Genomic DNA, 21,381 nt, shown 5'->3' on the forward strand with positions numbered 1-21,381 from the left:
TGAAAGCTAAACATATATTGGTCATGTCAGACCATTTTTTGAAGGACAAGACGAAGGTGTTGTTCCAAGCACCCTGCCAGGGTTCCTGCCCTGCTCAGGACCTCCAACTCAACAGTCCCCTTGCAACTGGCAAGTGAGGTATACAAGATACTATGGCAAGAATGAACAGGGGATAATTACTTAAAAGAAAACCTGGTGATAATAAACTTGGGAAAATAACATACTCATAAATAGTCAAAAGCCTCCCCACCCCACAGGAGTAAAGAAAATAATAGCTCATATTTATAAACTAATACAAATTAGCAGTAATAAGTTAAGTGTTACAAGATGAAGTCACATAGACTGGTCAATCTAAACAAAGTAGAATAAACAGAGTGATCAGAAGAGGAGAAAGAGAATTCGGTTCTTCTTTTGTGTACATTTTCTTTGGCTGAGGATTCTGGGATACAACTCCAATATGCTGCCCCCTACCACTGTTTATCCTCTGGATTTTGGCTCGCTTGTCATTTGAACTCCTTGAAAGGACATGCTCTGTTTATGGAAATATTTGTAGCCAAAATGCTGGACCATTATGTCTTTTATTTGTGTGTGTTTTGGGAGAAGAACTAAAACTCAATCAATTAAAGATGTTTTGTAAGAAACGTTCCTCTAGCATGGAGTCTTGAAGACAAGTATTCCCTAATACTCTGAGTAGGAGCTGAGGTCAGAGAATGAGGTCACGTAGGGCCTTTGACTTTCATACTAAGGAAAACTAAGAGCCACTGGAGCATATTGTACACAGAGCAGTTATGGGATCTCAGTTATATCTTCTAAAGATCACTCTCATGGATATATTGAGAAGAGAAAGCAGGAGCAGGGCCAAAGTGGTGAGGGCAGTTAGCTGTCTTCTGCAATGACCAGAGTAGGCATAATGGTGACCTAGATGGCAGTGGGGGCAGTGGAGGGCACTGAGGAGTAGTCAATTCTGAAAGATATTTTCAAAGATTTGTTTGTTTTAGAGAGAGCGCAAGCGGGGGAGGGGGTTGGGACAGAGGGTGAAGGAGAGAGAGAATCTCAAGCAGACTCCATGCAAAGTGCAGAGCCCAACATGGGGCTTGATCTCATAACCTAGAGATCATGACCTGTGCCAAAACCAAGAGTCAGATGCTCAACTGACTGAGCCACCCAGGTGTCCCACTTCTCAATATATTTTGAGTGTAGGGTTCCTGAAGGATTGTACAGAGTCAGAGAGACAGATAGAGACAGAGAGAATGCACGGACTTGGAACAACTCCAAGGGCTTTGCTTGACCAACTGGAAAAATACAGCTGTCCTAACTGAGATAGGAAGGACTGTAGGGGCTACAGGTTAGGGGTAAACAAAATGAAGAGTTCTGTTTGGATATGTTACATTTTGATGGGAAGGGGGAAGCTGGACATAGGAGTCTGAAATTCAAGGAAGAGGTTGGACTTGAAGATAGAAATGTGGGAGCCACTAACACATAGATGGTATTGAAAGCCACCAGACCAGGAGACTGGATGAGATCACCAATGAACCAAGTTTCTCTATCTGTTCCTACAGTACAGAATGTAATTGTCAGTAAATTCCCATTACAACAATTATAGGAGACACTTATTTAATTCTAGAAGTTTCAGAATTCAATTCTGAATTCAGAAGTATAATATCCCAGTAATTTGGGAGCCCGTCCAAAGACTACCAAACAGACATAGGGTCACATCAGACTCAGCCCCTGTATACAATGCACTCTCCAGTCCTGTGGGTTCTACCACCATAGCAGATCACCAATCTCTTTTTCTCCACCTCCTCTACTGCTCACTAATTTCAAGCCACCATCAACTCTCACCCAGGTTACAAGGATAGCTTTGTAGTTTGGTCTTACTGCCTCTACTCTGACCTTTGCTGCAGACCCACCCTCCACCCAAATGAGCTTTCTAAAACACAGACCAGATCAATAACTTCCTTGCTTGGAACTCTCCAGTGGCTTCCCCAACCACAAGAACATAAGCTGAACTCCTTATCAGGATTGAAAAAACCCTGAGTAACCTGGTCACTGCTGACTCCTCCAGTCTCATCTGAAAACTCTCTGTTTGCAACATTCCAGGTGTACTAGCCTTCTTGCTGTTCTCTGAGCATGCCAAGATTGCTCCTAGAAGTGTTAGGCATTTGCACCCTCTAGTCCTTTTGCCTGGAAAATCTCCACTCAAACGTTGCTTCTTCAGAAAGGCCTTCCTGAAGTTCCTCTTGCCTAAGCGAGTCCCCCTGCCTAAATCAGTATTTTCCCTGGACGATGGCAAGTAAAACTTACAGAAAAATTTCTGGAATCACCACTGGAACTCCTATTATCATACCTTGTTACCAATAAGGCTTATACCACGCCTACCTGTTACCCCTGGGCCCCTGGCATTCTCCCCTGCCCAACTCATGATATGTTAGACTCAACACATCTCAACATTTACCCATTTCGAAGACTATTTGGGAAAGGATATTCCTGACTCAAATGATATTCGGGAAGGATCAAACACTGTAAATGGAAGAGTACACAACTTAGAAATGAAGTATAAAATTTCTCTGAGGAAAGGGGCACCTGGGTGGCTCAGTCAGTTAAGTGGCTCACTCTTGGTTCCGGCTCAGTGAAAGTCTGCTTCAGATGCTCTCCCCACTCTCCCTCTGGCTTGTTCTTGCACTCTCTCACCCTCTTTCTCTCTCTCAAATAAAATCTTAAGAAAAAAAATTTTTTTTCTGAGGAAAAATGTTTGAAAGATTTGATCTTTCCAAAGACCCAGAGTGAGGCTTCAAGGAAGAGCTGAGCTGAGGTGGTGTAATTCTCCAAGTTTTTCTTTTCAGTTTTGTCTTAGAGGATCTCAGTGGATATGGAAATCCCTGCAAAAGGAGCAAAGGAGAAAAGGACAAAGAATCTTTCAATTAAAAGGGATAAAAGTAGCCAATCCTTCTTGGAAGAATTCTTCACTCTTGCGAAGTGGACAGAGTTGCAGTTAATCATGATGGACTGATCACAAATATATTTATCTCCCTTTCCCAAAAAAATCTCACCAAGATAATAATGAAGGAATAAAAATAAGTAATAGCCCACAATGACAATGGTAGCTGGAAAAAAGACAACATTGGACAAGAATCTTCAGAATCTCTTGCACAATGAAAAGCCAACACAGGGCTTGTAACTGACTTGGCAGAACTGAGGAAGGGAAGCTAAACTCTAAATGTCCAGAGGCAGGGGCCACTTAGAGATTAGCCAGTGTAGCCCACAAAACTCCCGAGATGCGGAGAATGCAGATTGCAGGTTCCAACAGAGGCAGGGACATGGTGTGGGACTGAAAACAAGGGCTGTTTCAAAGCCTGATTAAAGCAATGGCAGCTGGAGCCCCAAGTAACTTCCTCTCTACTGTCCTCTTCTACAGAAATTCAACTAAAAGAGCTTCAGTCAGGGGTGGGGCTGAAGCATAATGGAGGGCAGAGGAGAGCATTACACATTGAACTTGAGCCTCTCAGCCACTTTTCTTCCCCTTTCCCATTTCAAGAACACCAACAGCCATGCTTCAATGAACCTGCTTTCCCTCATTCCACCCTCCCTCCTATTCCAGCAGGAGAAGATAGGATTCTTCTCTTGATCCCCCGAATGGTCCCAGAAAAATCTCCAGATTCCAGCTTCTGGGGATACTGCATGAAAATAAGGGCTATGAGATGGACTTGTGCAATGAAACCCATGAATCCATAAGATCCACCCTGCAAAATCTTCCAACATTAAAAAGAAGCCAAAATGGCCACAGGAAAAAAAAAAAGGAATCAGAAAAACAAATACAGTTCACGTTGCAGAAGGAAAGAGGAGAGATAAGAGTGATACAGTGTATCCATGAAAAAAGAACAGAAGACTACCAAAAAGGATCATTCAGACTAACATGTGTTCTTGGAATAAAACAAATCTGACAGTAGTAAATAGACCCAGTAGAAGAGGTAGAATATCATGTTGAGGAAATTCCTTAGTAAGTCTATCATAATGACAAATAGAAAATTGGGGAAAAAAGAGATCTAAATCTGGGATATCTAAAACCTTAATGACAGGAGTCCTCACAAGAGAAAAATGCAAATGGAGGGGAGGAAATTACTACAAATTAACAGAAAGTTTCCTAGAACCAAAGAACAGAGTCTCCAGACCAGAAGGATCTGTAAAGTGTTAAATGCCCACAAGCCCAGACATACAAGACACCATTGGCAAAATTCCAGAATACCAGGAACAAAGAGGAGATCCTAAGGGCATCTAGAAGGAACAATAATGGGAACCAATAGTATGTTAAATTCTCAAGCACAGTAACAGGAAGTTAGTATTAGAATCCAAAAATGAGAAACAGGAATAGTAGTACATGCCTGCTATTTAAATGTCTATAGAGATAGCTACAAGGGATGAGAGAAGTTGCTTCCTGTGAATGGGTCTGGGAGGTGGGGAAGGATATGGCTGGAAACTACTCTTGCTGGAATAAACTTTTCAGAATTGAGTATTTTTTTTTTTTTACTATGAGCGTGTATCAGTTGGCTATAAATACAAATTTACAAAGCAGAAAAAGCAGATGAGAGACCTTGAAACGTACTTTTCAAGGTGGTACAGTTGTACAAGTCAGACTTGGAAAGAAAGGCGTGCCACTAGTTAGGGCTTGCTGGTGAGGAATTAGTCTGCAGTCTTCCTCCCTGCTCCAAAGTTCTGTACACAGCTTCCTCCCCCAGACTGCTGATGGGGTGAGGTTTGTCATGCCCTCCTCTGCTATAAAACATACACGAAATCTACTATATGATATTGTTTGATGAGGTAGAGAGAGAGAGAGGATACAAAGGAGAGCTCCAATTCTAAAAACAGTCCAAGCTGGAGGCAGAGGAACCTGGGGGTGGCAGTTCAGAGATGCAGAGGGCTTGGCTGTAGGGGACTAGGTATGGGTAGGTCAGTGTTTACATTTACCACTGGATACCATCTCCCACAGTCACCTGTCATGGCGTCCTGCCTGCCTCATGGCTATAGGTCACTGTTCGCCAAATCCTACCCAACCTTTCAAAATATTTTGGAAAGGCCTCTGAATCGTATAGAAAATGTATCTTCTTGCTTCGGGGTTATGCTGTGCTCCTGATCAAAAATATTAGCCTCCTGATTCTCCCCCTGAATCCCTTACTTTGCTCCTCTCCAAATGACATTTGGCTCTTGCTAAGACTCTGATCCACGGTCAAAGGATGAAGATTCGCCACTCTGGAAGTAATTCTCTTGAAAAGGCTGTGAAGGCAATTCCAAAGAACAACTGTCTATGGCGACATTGTTGAAATCAGTGCACAGTCTTCCAGGGTGACTGCCCTAAAGGGCAGCACTAATTCTGGCTTTTAAGTGTTTCTCTGCTTGTTAAAAAGTCAGCCTCCTTACTTTAAAGTCCCAGCTCACAGTGCTAAAGTGTTTTCCTAAAACCTCCATAAATTCTTCTTTCCCTTTGATACTGGGGCAAGCCACCATTTCCTTCCCTACACAAACTAAGGGACATGTTTGTGGAGGAAGAGGGAGGGAAGGTAATTTCTCTGGTTCCTCCTTCGAGAATCATGACCCCCAAGCACGCTTCTCAATGCCTTGCTAGGTAGGAGCTCTTAGAAATGAGGCAAATGTCTCATTTGACGGGTGCTTGTGTTCCCCCTCCCAAAAATGATGAATGGCCCCAAAACTACAGAAGCCATTTATCTCCTTGCCACAGGGAATAAAGCTGCTCTGTTTTATTTCCACCATCTGTGGAGGTATAAACCGTGTGGTGGCAGCTGTATGTGGCTGAAGAGTAACGTGGCTTCCCCCTCTGCTGCAAAGGCCATCTTGTAACATAGGGGAATGGGCTGGGATGCATGACTGGGGCTAGAAGGGAGGGCAGGCAGGGAAGACACATTTGTTTGTTTGTTTGTTTTTGAGAGAGAGAGAGGCAGGAGGGGCCAGGAGCAGAGGGGGGAGGGAGAGAGAATTTTAAGCAGGCTCCACGCCTAGCATGAAGCCTGACTTGGGCCTCCATCTCCCAATCCCAAGATCAGGACCTGAGCCAAAATCACGAGTCAGACGCTTAACTGACTGAGCCACTCAGGCGTCCCAGCAAAGACACCCTTTTGACTCACGCCGTTGTGTTTGGTTTCCATGCATTACCCAGCGAACCCAGGGGCACACGCTGGAACACCTGGTGAGATTCTTAAAGAATGGACAGTTCAGAAAAAAAGTCAAGCTCCAGGCTGCTGCATCAGTTGGTCATACAAACCCAGAGCTGGCCAGGTGGCATGGCTCAAGTTATTAGTGAGGAGCTCCAGTCATGTCCGGACAGCCGGGCCTCTAAATTCCTGTTCTCATTCCAGCACACACCTTGGCGAGGCATGTCACAGCGACCAAGTATGGAGCGTGCACAAGGTCGATGCTCTGTTGGTCCATGTGGATTTGGAATTTTTTTTTTAATTTCTTAAAAACTATGTATCACCTTATATTGGAAAACATAGGAAGCATCTGGGAGGTGGGGCTTCTCTCCGCGGACTTCCCGGGGCACCAAACACTGCCACAGTAGCGGCCACACTGCCTGACCCTTGTCCCTCAGCCCCACTGCCAGGTACTGTTGGGTGAAATCACCAGAGTCCAAATCATGCCTCTGCGGGGGGACGGGGGTGCAGGGGCTGAGGCTGGGGAGAGCATAACGAGATGATCTGAGAGCCCCATTAGCCCCGTTAACTTTTTCCATTTTAACTAATATTTCTGGATGCAGCACCAGCTCTCTCGGGAGGTCAGTTCGAAGGCATTCCATGGAGCCCAGAGCCAGCTGTGAAAGGCCAGCTTGGGGCAGAGCTGCTGGGGAAAGAGCTGCGCTTGAATTTCCAGTTGTTCCAAGTGCCGATTCACAAGGCCACAGTTAGGGAAGGAGGCTACCTCTTCACTCCCCAGTCCCACACAGAACACAGAATGGAATGACCTCAGAATACTCTCCACTTCCTAATGGTTTGAGAACCAGGATTTCTTGCTTATTAATACTTAGGAAACATTAACAATCCAAAATGAGGGCTCAGAGGGGTTGAGTCCATTTACAAGGATCACATGGGTGGGAGGCAGTAGAGCTGGCAGAGCTCAGAGGCAGGTCTGGTGCATATCAAGCCCATGTTTTTCTCCCCTCCCTGCCCCCCAACTCCCCAGTGTACTAGCACAGGACAAGTGTCTGGGGCTGCAAAGGTGAATGAGACATAGCCCCGATTCCCAGGAGCTCGGACAGGGACAATGTAGGGAGTGCCCATCCTGTTAGAGACTCATCTTGGTCCTCTGCAAGGTCCCTCAGTGACAGAGCCTCTTTATACCTCAGGGTCCGCACTTACAAGCTGGGGAATCGTGTTTAGCCTCAACTTTAGCCTCAACTAGAACATTCCCTTCCATATGCTCAAGGGTTTACAAAATATCCCAGGGCCCTTGGCACTATGTCAATATGGAGTGTCAGTCCCCCTGTGGATGGGGGGGACTACCCATTACTACCCATTACCCATTACTACTACCACTTAGAACATTTAAGTCGGATGCCCTGTGCAGTAGTGAAAGGAATTTGACTGGTAAGTACAGTGAGTTCAGACCAGCTCCCACAGCACAAACTGGTGGGGGGCTGAGGTAACCAGAGGTGTAAAGATTCTGAAGTCCTGCTCTTAGCTTGAGTTGTGCTAATAAGGAAGAGACCTAATGGAATCCCAAGAAAAATGGAAAGGCAGTAGAGGGAACTCTTCCTAGCGAGATGCAGCGCTAGGCAAAATACGTACATGACAATCACTGTGTGGAAGACATCGGCCAACTCTTTGGCCACATTGTTTTCCGTCTCCTGATTTCAGTTCACACAGCAGGGCTATCCAGCTGCTTAACAGCTGCCCAGCTACATCCTGCGGCAGGTAACACTGCCCCTGGGCAGAGCGTGCACTGAACCAAAACAATAAACTCCAGGCCTGCCTCCCACCGGAGACGGCAGACGTCAGAGGGGCTCTGGCTCAGCCTGCCACAGGAGGGCTGTGCAGAAGGAGAGTCTGGTCAAGGCTCTGGAAAGCCCTGCGGAGTCTGTGGGGAACAATAAGAATGCAGAATCTAAATGTGAGCTGCAGGCTGATGGGTCCATTAGGAATTAGGGGCGTCTTTGAAAGGAATCTGCGGAGATGATGCAAAACACCAAGCATGTGACCCACATCGTGGCAGGGCATATTGGAGGGAGAAGGGACTGGGAATGAGACATTTTCTAATCTGACTAGTCTGAAGCTTCCCCTCAGTGAGGAGCAGGGTCACTGCACAATTAGAGGCAGAGTTAGACTGAACAGAGCCTGCTTAGCAACTCAGGGGGATGACGACCTCAAAGCTACATGGGGCTTGGAGGCGGACGCGCGCTGAGCCTGGGATGTCTCCGAAGCGAATCGCGGAAAGGCCTTTCTGCCTTTCATGTCAAATCGTAAAGGTGAAGACGAAACAGTCTGCTGAGAAAAGGAGAGGATGAGGACTTGGTGGCCTCGGTGTTAGAGAGGAAACATCTAGGTCCTCCAGAGGCCAGGCTCCCACATCACTGGACTTTCCAGGACAACACATCCCTGGGGCCATAAGAGATAATCTAATAAATATCCACAGCTTCCTGACTGGAGACGCTTAATGTGCGAAACGCCTTCAGATCCAAATGTTTGAAAACAAGGCTTCCTCTGTGTAGAAGGAGACAAGTTTCTTCCAGTTCATTTCTAAGTCAGTGTGTGTGGTCTGTGGTCCCTGACTTCAACTTCTCTCTTAGGCCCCAATCACCACCTAGTACCAGGTGCTGCGCTGGGTGCTTTATAGACGTTATCTTAAGTCACCCTCAGAACTTCCAGGAAGGAGGTATTATATCATTTCAGAGGTAAGGAATTGGAGGGTTGGGCAGGTCAAAAATCTTGCACAAGGGGTGCCTGGATGGCACAGTCAATTAAGTGTCTGACTCTTGGTTTCAGCTCAAGTCATGATCTCAGGGTCACGGGATCGAGTCCGCATTGGGCTCTGTTCAGCAGGGAGCCCCCTTGAGATTTTCTTTTCCTCTCCCTCTGCCCCTCCTGCTTGTGCACATTCTCTCACTCTTGCTCTCAAATAAATAAATCATTTTAAAAAATGTTAAATAGCTCATGTGGAGGATCACCTGGATGACTCAGTTCATTAAGCATCCGACTTGATTTCAGCTCAGGTCATGATCTCAGGGTTGTGACATCGAGCCGTGCATCAGGCTCTGCGCTGGGCATGGAGCCTGCTTAAGATTCTCTCTCTCCCTCTCTTTGCTCCTCTCCCTGCTCACACTTGTTAAATAAATAAACAGCCCATGTGGCTTTGGGAATGTGATAACTGAAGAAACGAGACTCCTAGGCCTGCCTATTTCATCTGAAGTCCTTTACGCCAGGATGAACTAATTATCTGTCACACTGATGTCAGCAAAGAAAACCAAATGGAGATGACAATCCAGAAAATAACCCTGGGTCAGTTCAATGCACACCTCCAATTGGATTGGCCCTCCTGAGTCCGCTTCTGATGCTTCTGACCCTAGTGCTCCTGCATAGGATTTAGTTTTATCTGTTCCTTTTTTATCAGATGAGGACACCGCACTCCAGCTCGTGCTTAAGAACAATTGCTCCAAATGACAACCCTCAGCCTCCCAATGGAGAAGGCGGCGAAGGAGTTCAGAACTGATGATTTCAGTCTTCCTTTAAGGAGCAAAGAGATTTACAGAAAGTTTGTGAGTAGAAGAGCAGCACTATGACATTTTTGTTCTTGGAGGGTATTAACCTATAAAGACCTGTAAAGACGGATTTAAATAATTAGAGGCCGGTGGAAGAAAGACCAACATGGAGGCCCTGAAGAGTCAAGAAGAACTGTGGGTCTGAACCAGAGTGAAGATAGTGGGAATGGAGAAGAAAGTGGGAAGACAGTGGGAATGGCAAAGAATAGGAAGGAGGTAGAATTGTCAAGACGTTCCTATCTATTGGCTATTTGCAAACACTAATTCAAAATGGTTAGAAGCAGGGGATGGATATTTAAAAGGTTCAGGGATTAAGTCACAGCTTTTCTCAGAAGACTGGGCGACTTTGGGCAAAACACCTCATCTCCCTAAACCTCAGCCTCCTCAGGTGAGGCAAGAGGATATGAGTTGTAACTCATAAAGTAGTTCTCACAAAGCAACTGAGGGGAGGTCTTCTGTGAATGACGACAATGCCTAGAACATAGTCCAAAATGTCAGACTTACCAAGATAAGTGAGTCAGAGGCGGGGCTGGGGATAATGTCATAGAAGCCAAAAACGATGACCAGAGTCTGCATATCTATGAGGGTGGTGCCAGAAGTTGAAAGTAAACGTTCAGCAGGAGGGCCCAGTGCTTTAGAAAGTAGTTCACTGTGCTTTCCTTTTGCAACATCACAAACTTCACACTTTACATCTGGTGCTCTAGTAGGACAGAGCCCTGTGTGATAACACTAGGCCCTCTTCCTGCATGTCTTTAGCCAGCAGAAACTACTGCTTTGAAAAACCAGTCCTGAATTTTAGATCTAATACCCTCATAACCAATGAAGTTAGACATCTTCATTTTGTCCCAGGAACCTGTGTATACATATGTGTGTGTGTGTGTGTCTTAACATTAAAAAGATAAAACAGCAATTCATAGTAGGCTAACATTCAAAATCATGCCCAGCTTTTCCTTTTGTAACACTTAAATGGAGATGTGTTATCAATAACATAATCAAAGCAGTCAAGGGTAAATCAAGGATATTTAAAGGTCAATGTACAACCAGGAATAGTTCCCCCAAACAAAAATATGCAGGACAAACCCCCTGAGCGTTGGAGCTCTTGCTTACCCAGACAGTATGGATGCCAGAAGATCATCGGTCAAAGGTAACCTGGAGGACTTGCACAGCCTTCTGATGTATTTGCTGGGTAATACTTTTTTTCTGCATTAAAACAAAGTAAACAGGTCTTTCTATATTTTGTGTCTCTTGAGTCACAATTACATGCTATAGGAAAGAAAATACAGATGTGTCCTTAAAGTCCGCACATGAAAATGAGTACAAAAATTGGTATTAGAACTCACAGTAAGGAAAGACAGTCATATTGCTTTTCAACGACTTTTTCCATTTCAGAAGTGACCAGATTCTGCCCTTCCAAAGGCCTTTCCATCAAGATTCAGACTCTCGGTTGGTGATAGTACAGCACTTTAAGGGTGCAGCCATGAGTGTTGCTCTAAGTAATCGATCTGCCTTCTTGACCACTAGTCAAAACTGGTTCTGATATTTGAAAACATCTCTTAATTTGACAGGCATCTAGAGCCTCCAACGCAAGTATTGTATGACTTGAGGGTGTTTTTCTAGTCTTTTCCTTGGACCCAAACCTTGTAACCTTGAGGCCCCAGCTGGGGCTTTAACATTCACCTCAATTTTGTCAGATGGTTTCTCCAGAGCAGCTCAACAGCCATTTTCCCCAGCCTGCCAGGGGCACAGAAATGCTTGTCCAATGTTCTCATTCAGCCAGTGTTCCCAGGCACCAGGCAAAATCAGAACCAGTAAGAAGGAAAGAGAGCTGCTTTATGCACACTGAGTTTACAAGATGATGGGAGAATGTTTGTGTCTAGAACTGAAGCCTGTCAGATCTGGAAGAACCTCAGAGCTGTCTGATCAAGGAGCCCCATCATTCCCAGGAGGTGTTCTTTTAGTAAAGGAGGGTCACACTTCTCACCCTGGGCAAGGGGTACCACCAGAGTGGAAGGCAGGGCTGGGGTCATGCAAAGCTCAGGCCATACAGCCTCGGGGGGCTCCAGAAAGTTTTAAAAGATTCAAGGAAAAATACCACCTTTACAAAAACTCAACAACTATGTGTTATGGATTAGGCAAAACAATCATGTTCAACATTAAAATAAACTATAGGTCTTTCAAGATATTTAGGGGAGGCAAGCTGGCCACTTGGGTACAAACTTCGGGTCTGGGGGTGATGGGAGGGGTCATGGGGCAAAGAAACATCAGTGGTTCATAGTAGGAAAACTAGAGGCTAGAGTTAGGAGTAAGATTTTCTAACTCCTGGTGAATATTCCCCCCCAGAGTATCAAGTCTGTGGGTAAGATGAATACCAAAACTTATTAAGTTGGGGCTCCAGTTTATAAAAATGATTTAATAAAGAGTAATAGAAACATGGTAAATGTACTAGAAATTGATTATGCTGAGCTTCCATATTTTCAAGAAGAAATAATTTCAAAGAAATTCTAAATAAAGTTTACTTATAAATTCCCTGTGGTCTGTATTAGAAAAGACACATTTATAAATCCCGGTGATCACAAACTAATGTAAGAAAAGATATTTCAGGATTAAACCTTCTAACATCTGGATTTACTATGTTTCAGTTGAAAGCCTCTAGAAACCAATTAAAAGGAAATGGAAAGGGGCATCTTATCTTTTTGAAGATACAAGGACCTTCCCTATTCCATCAACAAACAAAGCTCACCATAATGATGAAATATCAGTACCCAAATACCTCCCCAAAATGATTTAAAGTACATTTGGAAAAAAAAAAAAAAAGAGTGCTGTATACAACCCAGACTTAAAAAAAAAAAAATTTAATCATTTTGGCAATTTCTGTAAGAATGTTGCTGGGATTTTTGTGATAACCATGTTTTATTGATACCAATGTGAGTAAAGTTGACATTTTAGCAAAAAAAAAAAAAATCAAAACTAGTTTTGTAATAATACTTAGGCATTTTCCACTGGGTGGACGTTGGTACTAATGGTGCAAAAACACCGGTGGGTAAAATTGCTGGTGCTTATCAGGAATCAAGACAGTGACACCAAACTGTGCCAGTACTCATTAAATTCATCACCACAGTTTTTCTCTAAAAAAAAAAGCCTGGTCCACATAAGCCCTTCACTTCATTGTTGAAGCGGTAACAATACTGACCTTATTAAATATCAACCCTTGAGTGCACAACTTTTTAATATTCTATGTGATAAAAATAAAGTTTGTTTAAAAAAAAATAAAGTACATTTGGTCTAGAGTGGAGTATAGTGGGACATCTCAGTGTTCTTTTTGCCCTACTGGATAAAATATAAATTCCTTCATTACTCAGGTCTGCAGAACCTTACATGATTTACTGAAATTGATAAAATGAAAGCTTACTTTTCTCGGTCTTGGTATACACAAATAGCATTGAGTCTTTCAAAATTCTCAAAAGCTTTTTTCTTGAGCTGTTCATGGGCCCGTGCAATTAGGACATTCATATCAGGCCTCGTGTCCTCGGGCACCTGGTAGTGACGGGCAAGGGTTATAACTTCATGGTCTGTGAGTTTCCCAACAGTCAGACTCATTATGATGTCTCTGTAAAGAAAATGAGAAATTGCTCATGAAATTACATCTAAGAACACTTCACTCTCTTTCTATTAAAAATATCTAAATTCCAGGGCACTTGGGTGGCTCATTGGTTAAGTGTGTCTTCAGCTCAGGTCATTTCTTCAGGTCCTGGGACTGAGCCCCGTGTTGGGTTCCCGGCTCAGCATGAAGTCTGCTTCTCCATCTCCCTCTGCCTTTCCTCCTGCTTATACCCTCTCTCTATCTCTCCCTCAAATGCATAAATAAAATCTTTTAAGAAAACAATCCAAATTCTATTTTGTAAAACTTTTATCAACTGCATAGAGGACAGATGACTATTTTCCTTCAATTTAATTGCTACTTCACTTAGGAGTAGTAGGAAAATACCAGGGCTAGAAGGGAAAACCATAAACACTATAGTTTCTAAATACAATGGCATCTTGCCCAGAGTCAAACTTCTACCAGATAAGAGCCTGTAACCGGACAGTAAGTCTTTCAAAGTCCTTGAATGGTCAAAAAACCTGTCACCAGACACATGATTTCATTCAATGCCTATTAATCTTACTTTACACAGAATAGTAACAGACTTGGGATTCTGGTTTCCCATGGTATAAAATTTATAAATCAGCACATTTGGAAAGTCTTTTCGAGTTGGAGAATGCAATCAGAAACATTTCTGCAGTTAAAAACTAAGACTGACACACCCTGCCAGTGAGGAAAAAGTGAGAGAAGAGAGTAAAAAGTGAAGAGTTGTGTAGAGGAATCGTCTGAGTCTTTCGAAGGCAAATGGCACTAAAATTATGTGGCAGAGCAAAAAAAAAAAAAAAATGACAGCAATGACACATTAACAACAAGGACTCAAAACCTAACAAATTTGTGGGACTGTTTTCAATACAGTCTCTATATCAAAGCGATAAACCATGCAGCACGAGTAAGAAAGAAGGACATCAAAATAGTTAAAATAGCAACCGAATAAGCTTCCACCATCGAGAAACTCTACTTACTGAGAGTAATTCAGTTCCCAAGAATCCCAGCTAAGTGACCAAAGACAAGATTTTATTTGCTCTTTGGCTATAGACTTGTCTTTTGGAATAATGGCTTTTAGTGCTTTTATGTATTTCTTGTCATTATCACGATCATCGAAGATCTCTGAGCTCTCCTAGTCAAGAATTTCCTTAGCATGTAGGAAAGCCCACGGCTATGATGTTGACATATCTGAAGAAATTGCATTTCACCTATATCCACTTCTTAGGGTTTCTGGGGTTTTTTGTTTTGTTTTCCTTTTGTTTATTTATTTTTTTAAATGGGAAATCAAGACCAACCAAATTCAAACAAGAGGATCCCACAATTGCATCAGGTCGGTTTGGATCAGACCATCAATCAACAATATTAGCTGGGGGTTCCCTGTGTAGGAAACACTGTATAGTCACTTGGGCATCTGAGCTTTTCAGAGTCTTTAACCTATTACAGGCATCCTGGCACACACAGATGAGCTCCCAATGCCACACACCAGGAGGGCCGCTTGAATGAATTGAGTAATAATAATAACCCTTGCCTTTTAGGGAGTACTAGCTGGGTGCCAGTTGTTGTGCTGCTAGGGACTTCTGGCACAGATCATCTCATTTGGCCTACAGGATAAGGACTATTATTTTTTTTAATATTTTATTTATTTGATATATATAGAGAGAGTGCGAGCACGCAAGCAGGGTCAACAGCAGAGGGAGAAGTAGGCTCTCAGCTAAGCAGGGAGCCTGATGCATGGCTTAATCCCAGGACCCCGGGATCATGACCTGAGCCAAAGGCAGACGCTTAACCAACTGAGCCACCCAGTCGCCCTGATAGGGACCATTATTATCATCCCCATTTTATAGATGAGAACACAGAGGCACTGAGTATGCCCAACCTCCCGAAAGCCAGAATGAGAACCCCTGCAGTCTGGCTCCAAGCCCGTCCACTCACATACTCTTCTGTCCCTCTTCTGTTGGAACACAGAAGACAGAATGAGTGGATGGAGTGGGGCTCAGTCAGGGCAAGTTGCCTAAAGGTTGTGGGTTTTGAGCTGATTGTTTACAGACCTCTATTCCCTTTATTGCCTATGACCTCTGCTTTGAGAGCTATCATTGATCAGCATAAACAGGTAACAGAAAATAATTTCAGAAACCCTGAGTCACCAACCATGAGAAAGGACTAAGCGACCACAGAGGAACCACTTCAGTGAAAGCCCCAGGCTTATTTAGAACACCGGTCATGGAAAAATCAGTCATGTCACATGCATAAAATGGAACGCTATGCAACCATGAAGAGTATGTTATTGATTGGTATTTACTGGCATGAGAGGTACCCATGCTATATTGATAAATTCAGTTTCAGGATTCCCACTGAAACTGAAGGTACTAGTACCCCTATATTCATAAGTGAAACAGGGGAGGGGGATTAAGGAGGGCACTTGTGATAAGTACCAGGTGATATAAGGAAGGACTGGATTGCTATTGTCCACCTGAAACTAATATGACACTGTATGTTAACTGGAATTTTTTTAAAAGATTTTATTTATTTATTTGAGAGACAGCAAGAGCAAGCAAGAGAGGGAGAGAAGGCGAGAGGGGCAGAGGGAGAAGGAAACTCCCCATTAAGCAGGGAGCCCGATGTGGGACTCGATCCCAGGACCCTGGGATCACAACCTGAGCCAAAGGCAGATGCTTAACCCACTGAGCCACCCAGGCACCCAACTAACTGGAATTTACTTTAAAAAAAGGACAAAGGAAACATGCCAAATATCTGTATTATCCCTGATCTCTGAGATTTCTTTACACAGACACACGTGTATATATGAGAATTTCTGTTCTTTCTGAACTTCTATAATAAACAAATATTATTTTCACGGTCATCATTAAAAAAAAACCCTTTGAGAGCTTTTTCCTTTTGAGGCTAGAAACAGTGTGAAGAAGGACAAGTGGTACACTTGCAAGGACAAGGGACAAGAACATGTGCAGCATTAACTAGAAACTTCCCACCTACCTTTCACTAAACTTATTCTAGCACCCCAAGGTCATAAAAGTTTATTTTCCCTTTTCAGTGGATAAGCTTAAATTGTCCTGGCCTCATTGCAGTTCAAGTTTCTATCTGCTGGATCTCTGCAGGTTTGGGTTTTAAACAGCTCAGTAACCACCCCGCTTCCAATGTCTTTAATGTGAAGGTTTCAAACAAGCTGCCCCAGACTTAAAATGGCCCCTGGTCACACGGGACACCAGGGGCCCTGGAGTGGATGTTGGTGTGGCAGTTGTGCCCACTGTCCCCACATGAGGCAGGGTCCCAGGACTGGGGATCCCAACCAGGAAGTGGAAGACTTGTCCTGCAGAGTTCAAGTGGCCGCCATTACTCTGCCCTGCCTTTGCCATGTGTCCCCTTCTTTAGGAGTCAAACTTGAATGGGCTTCACCAAGAACAAGGGATCTTCTCACCCCGCCTTATTTTGGATTGTGGTAAAAATAGCCGGAACATACAACGTACCGCTGGTTGCGTTTAACACATTCACAATGCTGGGCAACCGCCACATCTGTCTCTTACAAAACATTTTCATTACTTTCCTTTCTTCCTTCTTCCCTGCCCTCTCCCCACCTGGCACCACTAATCTGTTTACCATCTCTGTAGATTGGTGGTTCTGGATATTTCCTAGAAAAGGAATCATGGAGAAGTGTCTTTTGTGTCTGGCTTTTTCTGCTTGGCACAATGTTTTCGTGCTCACATCCAGGCTGTATCAGTACTTCATTCCTCTTTGGGGCTGAGTAATATACCATTGTATGAATGTGCCACATTTGGGGTATCTCTTATGCATCGATGGACGTTTGCGTTGTTTCCACCCTTGGGCTCTTGTGAATAGTGCTGCTGTGAACATTCATGTACAAGTTTGAGTATGGATGCCTGTTTTCAATTTTGGGGGTGTATCCATTCAGGAGTAAAACTGCTGGGTCACTTTGGAATTCTGTATTTAACCTAGTGAGGACCCACCACACGGTTTTCTGCATATTCTATTTTTGCTAGCAACAGTCACAAAAACAAAGATCCAACTTCCATCACACATAGCCTTTCCTCACTTAAACCTTCAAAGTGAACCTGAAATATGACCTGAGAGCAAAGTCTGATCTTAGTGCTTCCTGCCCCTTCATTTAAGGGAAATGAAAATTCATTTTAAAAGGAGCTTTCAGGAGTGCCTCGGTGGCTCAGTGGGTTAAAGCCTCTGCTTCGGCTCAGGTCATGACCCCAGGGTCCTGGGATTGAGCCCCACATTGGGCTCTCTGCTCAGCAGGGAGCCTGCTTCCCTTCCTCTCTCTCTGCCTGCCTCTCTGCCTACTTGTGATCTCTCTCTGTCAAATAAATAAATAAAATCTTAAAAAAAAAATAAAATAAAAGGAGCTTTCATTGTACTTATCTGGTGTTCTGTGATTACTAGTGCTGATCTTAAAAACTCAAAATGGCAATCATCTTTGCCTTTACTCAGCATTGTACTATGTTCCTGGCAATAATATTTTATATGGATCATCACAGTATTATTTGGTTAATCCTTTAAGGGATGCTGCCATGATTTTCTCTTAGTTTTCGTAACTAAAGTCATAAGAGTCAAAAAATAATGCCAAACTGCTCGAGGGTATTGAAGTAACCAGGCAGAATTCTGACACATGAAATGCTAAGCAGTTTTACAAGATATAATTCCATTAAAGTCACCCACTCAAGTAACAATGAATAAAAACTTCAGTTTAAAGCTCTGAATCTCAGGGTATTTCCTTATATGTTAAATCGGTAAAGTCTAAGCAAGAACTTTCCTATCAACTTAAAAAAAAATAGCTTCAACGTAAACAAGGGCTCAAGAATCAAAGCTCTATGCTGTAAGGCTTATAAGAAAATCTGGTTCAGCCTAAATTAAACCAAGCAGCAATTTTGATGACAATTTACTAATCAGAAGCCAGACATACATGCTCATGTTCTACAGTCCCTCAGGTTTTCTCTTATAAACTGTGGGCCTGAGCTGCCCACGCAGAAGAGAAAACCCTGCCTTTCCGTCACTGACATCCCAGCCCACCATACTGTTGGACCAGTGTGTTGCCAGACAGTGAGTGGAAGGTGGTAGAAACAGCTGGTAGAGTAAGTGTCAGAGGAAGGAGAGACAGTGAGATGCTTCAAAGTGGGACCAGGACAAATGTCTGACCAAATGGATTTTGCTACCAGCCTAACCGTAGTTCAAAACCATTTATGTTCTCATTGGAGAAAAAGGTCATGATATATGGTCACTTCATCTGGACATTGTCCAGATGGGAGTACATTTATAGACTTAGGGTATAAATGATGACCCCTTGGAGTTGTGTAACATGGTAGCCTTGCCAGAGAAGCCAAAGAACCTCAGAGAAAAGGGAAACACGAGGTCAAGTCCAGACTAAGAATATCACCTACTCCAGCCTGGGTTATAAACCTCTTTGCAATTGGGAGGTGCAGTTGTGGTTTAATGGGAAAAGTATGAGCTTTTAATTATATAGACCCAGATTAAAATTCCAGCCCCACTAATTCACTAACACATAATAACTTTGGTAAATTACCTAACTTCTCCCAAGTTCTGTTTCTTACCTGTGAAACTGGACAAGACCATTGGCTTCATTGGTCATGTCATACCTCTGTTTAAAACCCTCTGAGGGGCTTGCCATCTCTCCTGAAGAAGAACCCAGAAGTTTCATTATGTGATGTCTGACGAGATGTCCCCTTTTCTACCTTTTGGGCCTCATCTCCTTTCCCTCTGTACCTGCCATACTGCACTCCTTGCTTTTCCTCAAACAAGCCAGGTACATTGTAGCTTTAAGGTCTCCACACTTGTTGCTCCCTCTACCTAAAAGGCTCTTCCCCAAGACAGTTCCATGATTTGGTCCTTTACCTCCTGTAGGGCATCTTCACATCTGCTTGGGTGTCATCTTCTCCATGAGGCCTTCTCTGACCATTCTTTTTAAAACTGTGACCCCCTCCCTCCACAAATCTGGCATTCCCTAACCCCTTCTCTGCTTCCTTTTCCTCAGTAGCATTCATCATATGCCAACCTGGTATACCATTTACTTTCTTATTCTGTATATCATCTTTGTCCCCCAACTAGAACATAAGCTCCACAGGACAGGACTATTTTGTTCACGGCTAAATCTCCAACACTTTAAAGAGCTCCTGGAACATAGTAATATTTCTATAGTAAGTAGTTGGCTGAATAAATGAAAACCAAGGGTTAAGTTAGCAAGGTATAAAAAAACATTTAGCATTAGTGCCTGGAACCCTGAATGCCCAATAAATGATAACAATTTGTATTTCTCTCATAATCCCACAATGGAGATAGTTTCAAGTTATATTGAACTGAAAGAGTTACTTCTCTGAAGCAAGTTTATCTTAGAAGAATGTGAAATGTTTCTGATGACTAAAGTCACAGAATTCATCTGTAGAATGTAAAAGGAACATGGTACACTTGTTTTAATAAGTCATATTCAGGATTGAGTCTGAAGTGATAAAGTAAATGAGTTCCAGGTGTGCCTTTTTTAGATAATGTATATATTTGAGAAACTGCACAACTGCTTAATTCTTAGAAATCAAATTAGGCACCCCTTTTCACCCTGTTACATACAAAGTGCTCTATCCTCCTCTTGGTCATTTTTTAAATTGACAATGGCACCTAACATTTTAGCTTTAAATTCCTCTGATTCCTGTCAAGCTCTTAATGACAAGCAAGCACCATGGACTCTGAAATAAGTCCTCTGGAAACTAAAGAATCTTTTGACAGTATCATAATTACTGCCAAATTCATCTGCATTGTAAATTGACTTTTTTATATGTTTTCTCCAAAAGAAGTACATCTGCATTGAAAATCACTGACCCTGTTTTCTTATTCCAACTGAAAGCAGGCTTCTAGTTTTCTCTCTATTGCTCTTCTAATCTTCATTTCACATCAAATACTATGGCTTTTCCTGTTTTGACATGTAGTGGAATGTACATGGTAATTTTGATTTATTTAGTTTGAAATTCAGTATGTCTTGGTGCACTCAACTCTGGGGCTGTTTAAGTGTAGCCAAACAAAAAATGAGATATTCTCATGTTGTTAAGAGCAATTGCTGTGGATTATTAACAATATTCCTCATAGAGGTGCAATTTGAGAAACCCTTAAAGGCCACTCCTCTATCATTCTTCTACAATCTGGCACAATACCATTCAATTAACATTGAAAGAGGCTAGGACAACAGTGTTTTTTGTTTCTTAAATTATGTCAAGATTTTTTGGTAGCAGCAAATGAAAAGTGTAGATGATCGTGCCTAACTTGCAATGTGGGCAGAAAGGAATGAATATTCATTTCATTTATAAGCAAAGCTATTCATTTTCTAGCACCTTCCTTTTGGCTAACACCCATCCTGTGTTCAAGGATAATTTGTCTCCAAGCCAACCTCGCTTGTTTGGCTTTTTGTTTTTAACTCTTTCTCACTGGTTGCTAGATGTTTTGGAGGCCATCCTGGTCCCTGCGACAATGGGCAGGGGCAAGGAGTGAGGACCTTACATGGAAGGCCACCCCCATAGAAGCCCACAGGTATTTATTGATCAAACAATGAGCTCAACAAGACTAGGTCGGTGCCCTCCAGGTGTTTACAATCAATTTAGTAACTCAAGACTTACTAATATCAAAACATATCAAATAGAATACAATCAGTCCTAATTCTTCCCGAACACACACTCTAAAATATAGAATTTATTGGCTTTACTCCATTATAAAAGGAACACATGTCTAAATATAGAGAATTTGGTTAGTAATAAAAGCAAGAAAAAAGCCAAACAAATTCCTACTGCCCAAACATAACCAAGTAAGTAAACATTTTGGTATACTTCCTTGCAGTCTCTTTTCTATGCATGGGTATTTAATTGTTTTTTCTTTTTCTTAATATCTATGAACATATTTGATGGCCTTTTTTTTCATTTAACTAATACATTCTTTGTTATCACATATTCTTCTGAAACAAAAATGC

The 21,381-nt window shown here is 42.8% G+C and overlaps 1 protein-coding gene across 2 annotated transcripts in view; it reads right to left on the minus strand.

Annotated features, from left to right (window-relative positions):
* Positions 1 to 21,381, minus strand: part of EFHC2 (EF-hand domain containing 2) — a 184,442-nt gene that overhangs the window by 16,258 nt on the left and 146,803 nt on the right. For both annotated transcript variants that reach the window (XM_032842473.1, XM_032842472.1), the window contains 2 exons: positions 13,167 to 13,364; positions 10,865 to 10,957 (listed from right to left, as the gene is read on the minus strand). In XM_032842473.1, coding sequence (XP_032698364.1) covers positions 10,865 to 10,957; positions 13,167 to 13,364 — 291 coding nt within the window. The remainder of the gene's footprint in view (positions 1 to 10,864; positions 10,958 to 13,166; positions 13,365 to 21,381) is intronic.

The sequence above is a fragment of the Lontra canadensis genome, unplaced genomic scaffold (genome assembly GCF_010015895.1).
Source record: "Lontra canadensis isolate GAN:19392208 unplaced genomic scaffold, GSC_riverotter_1.0 scaffold131, whole genome shotgun sequence".
Taxonomy (NCBI): Eukaryota; Metazoa; Chordata; class Mammalia; order Carnivora; family Mustelidae; genus Lontra; species Lontra canadensis.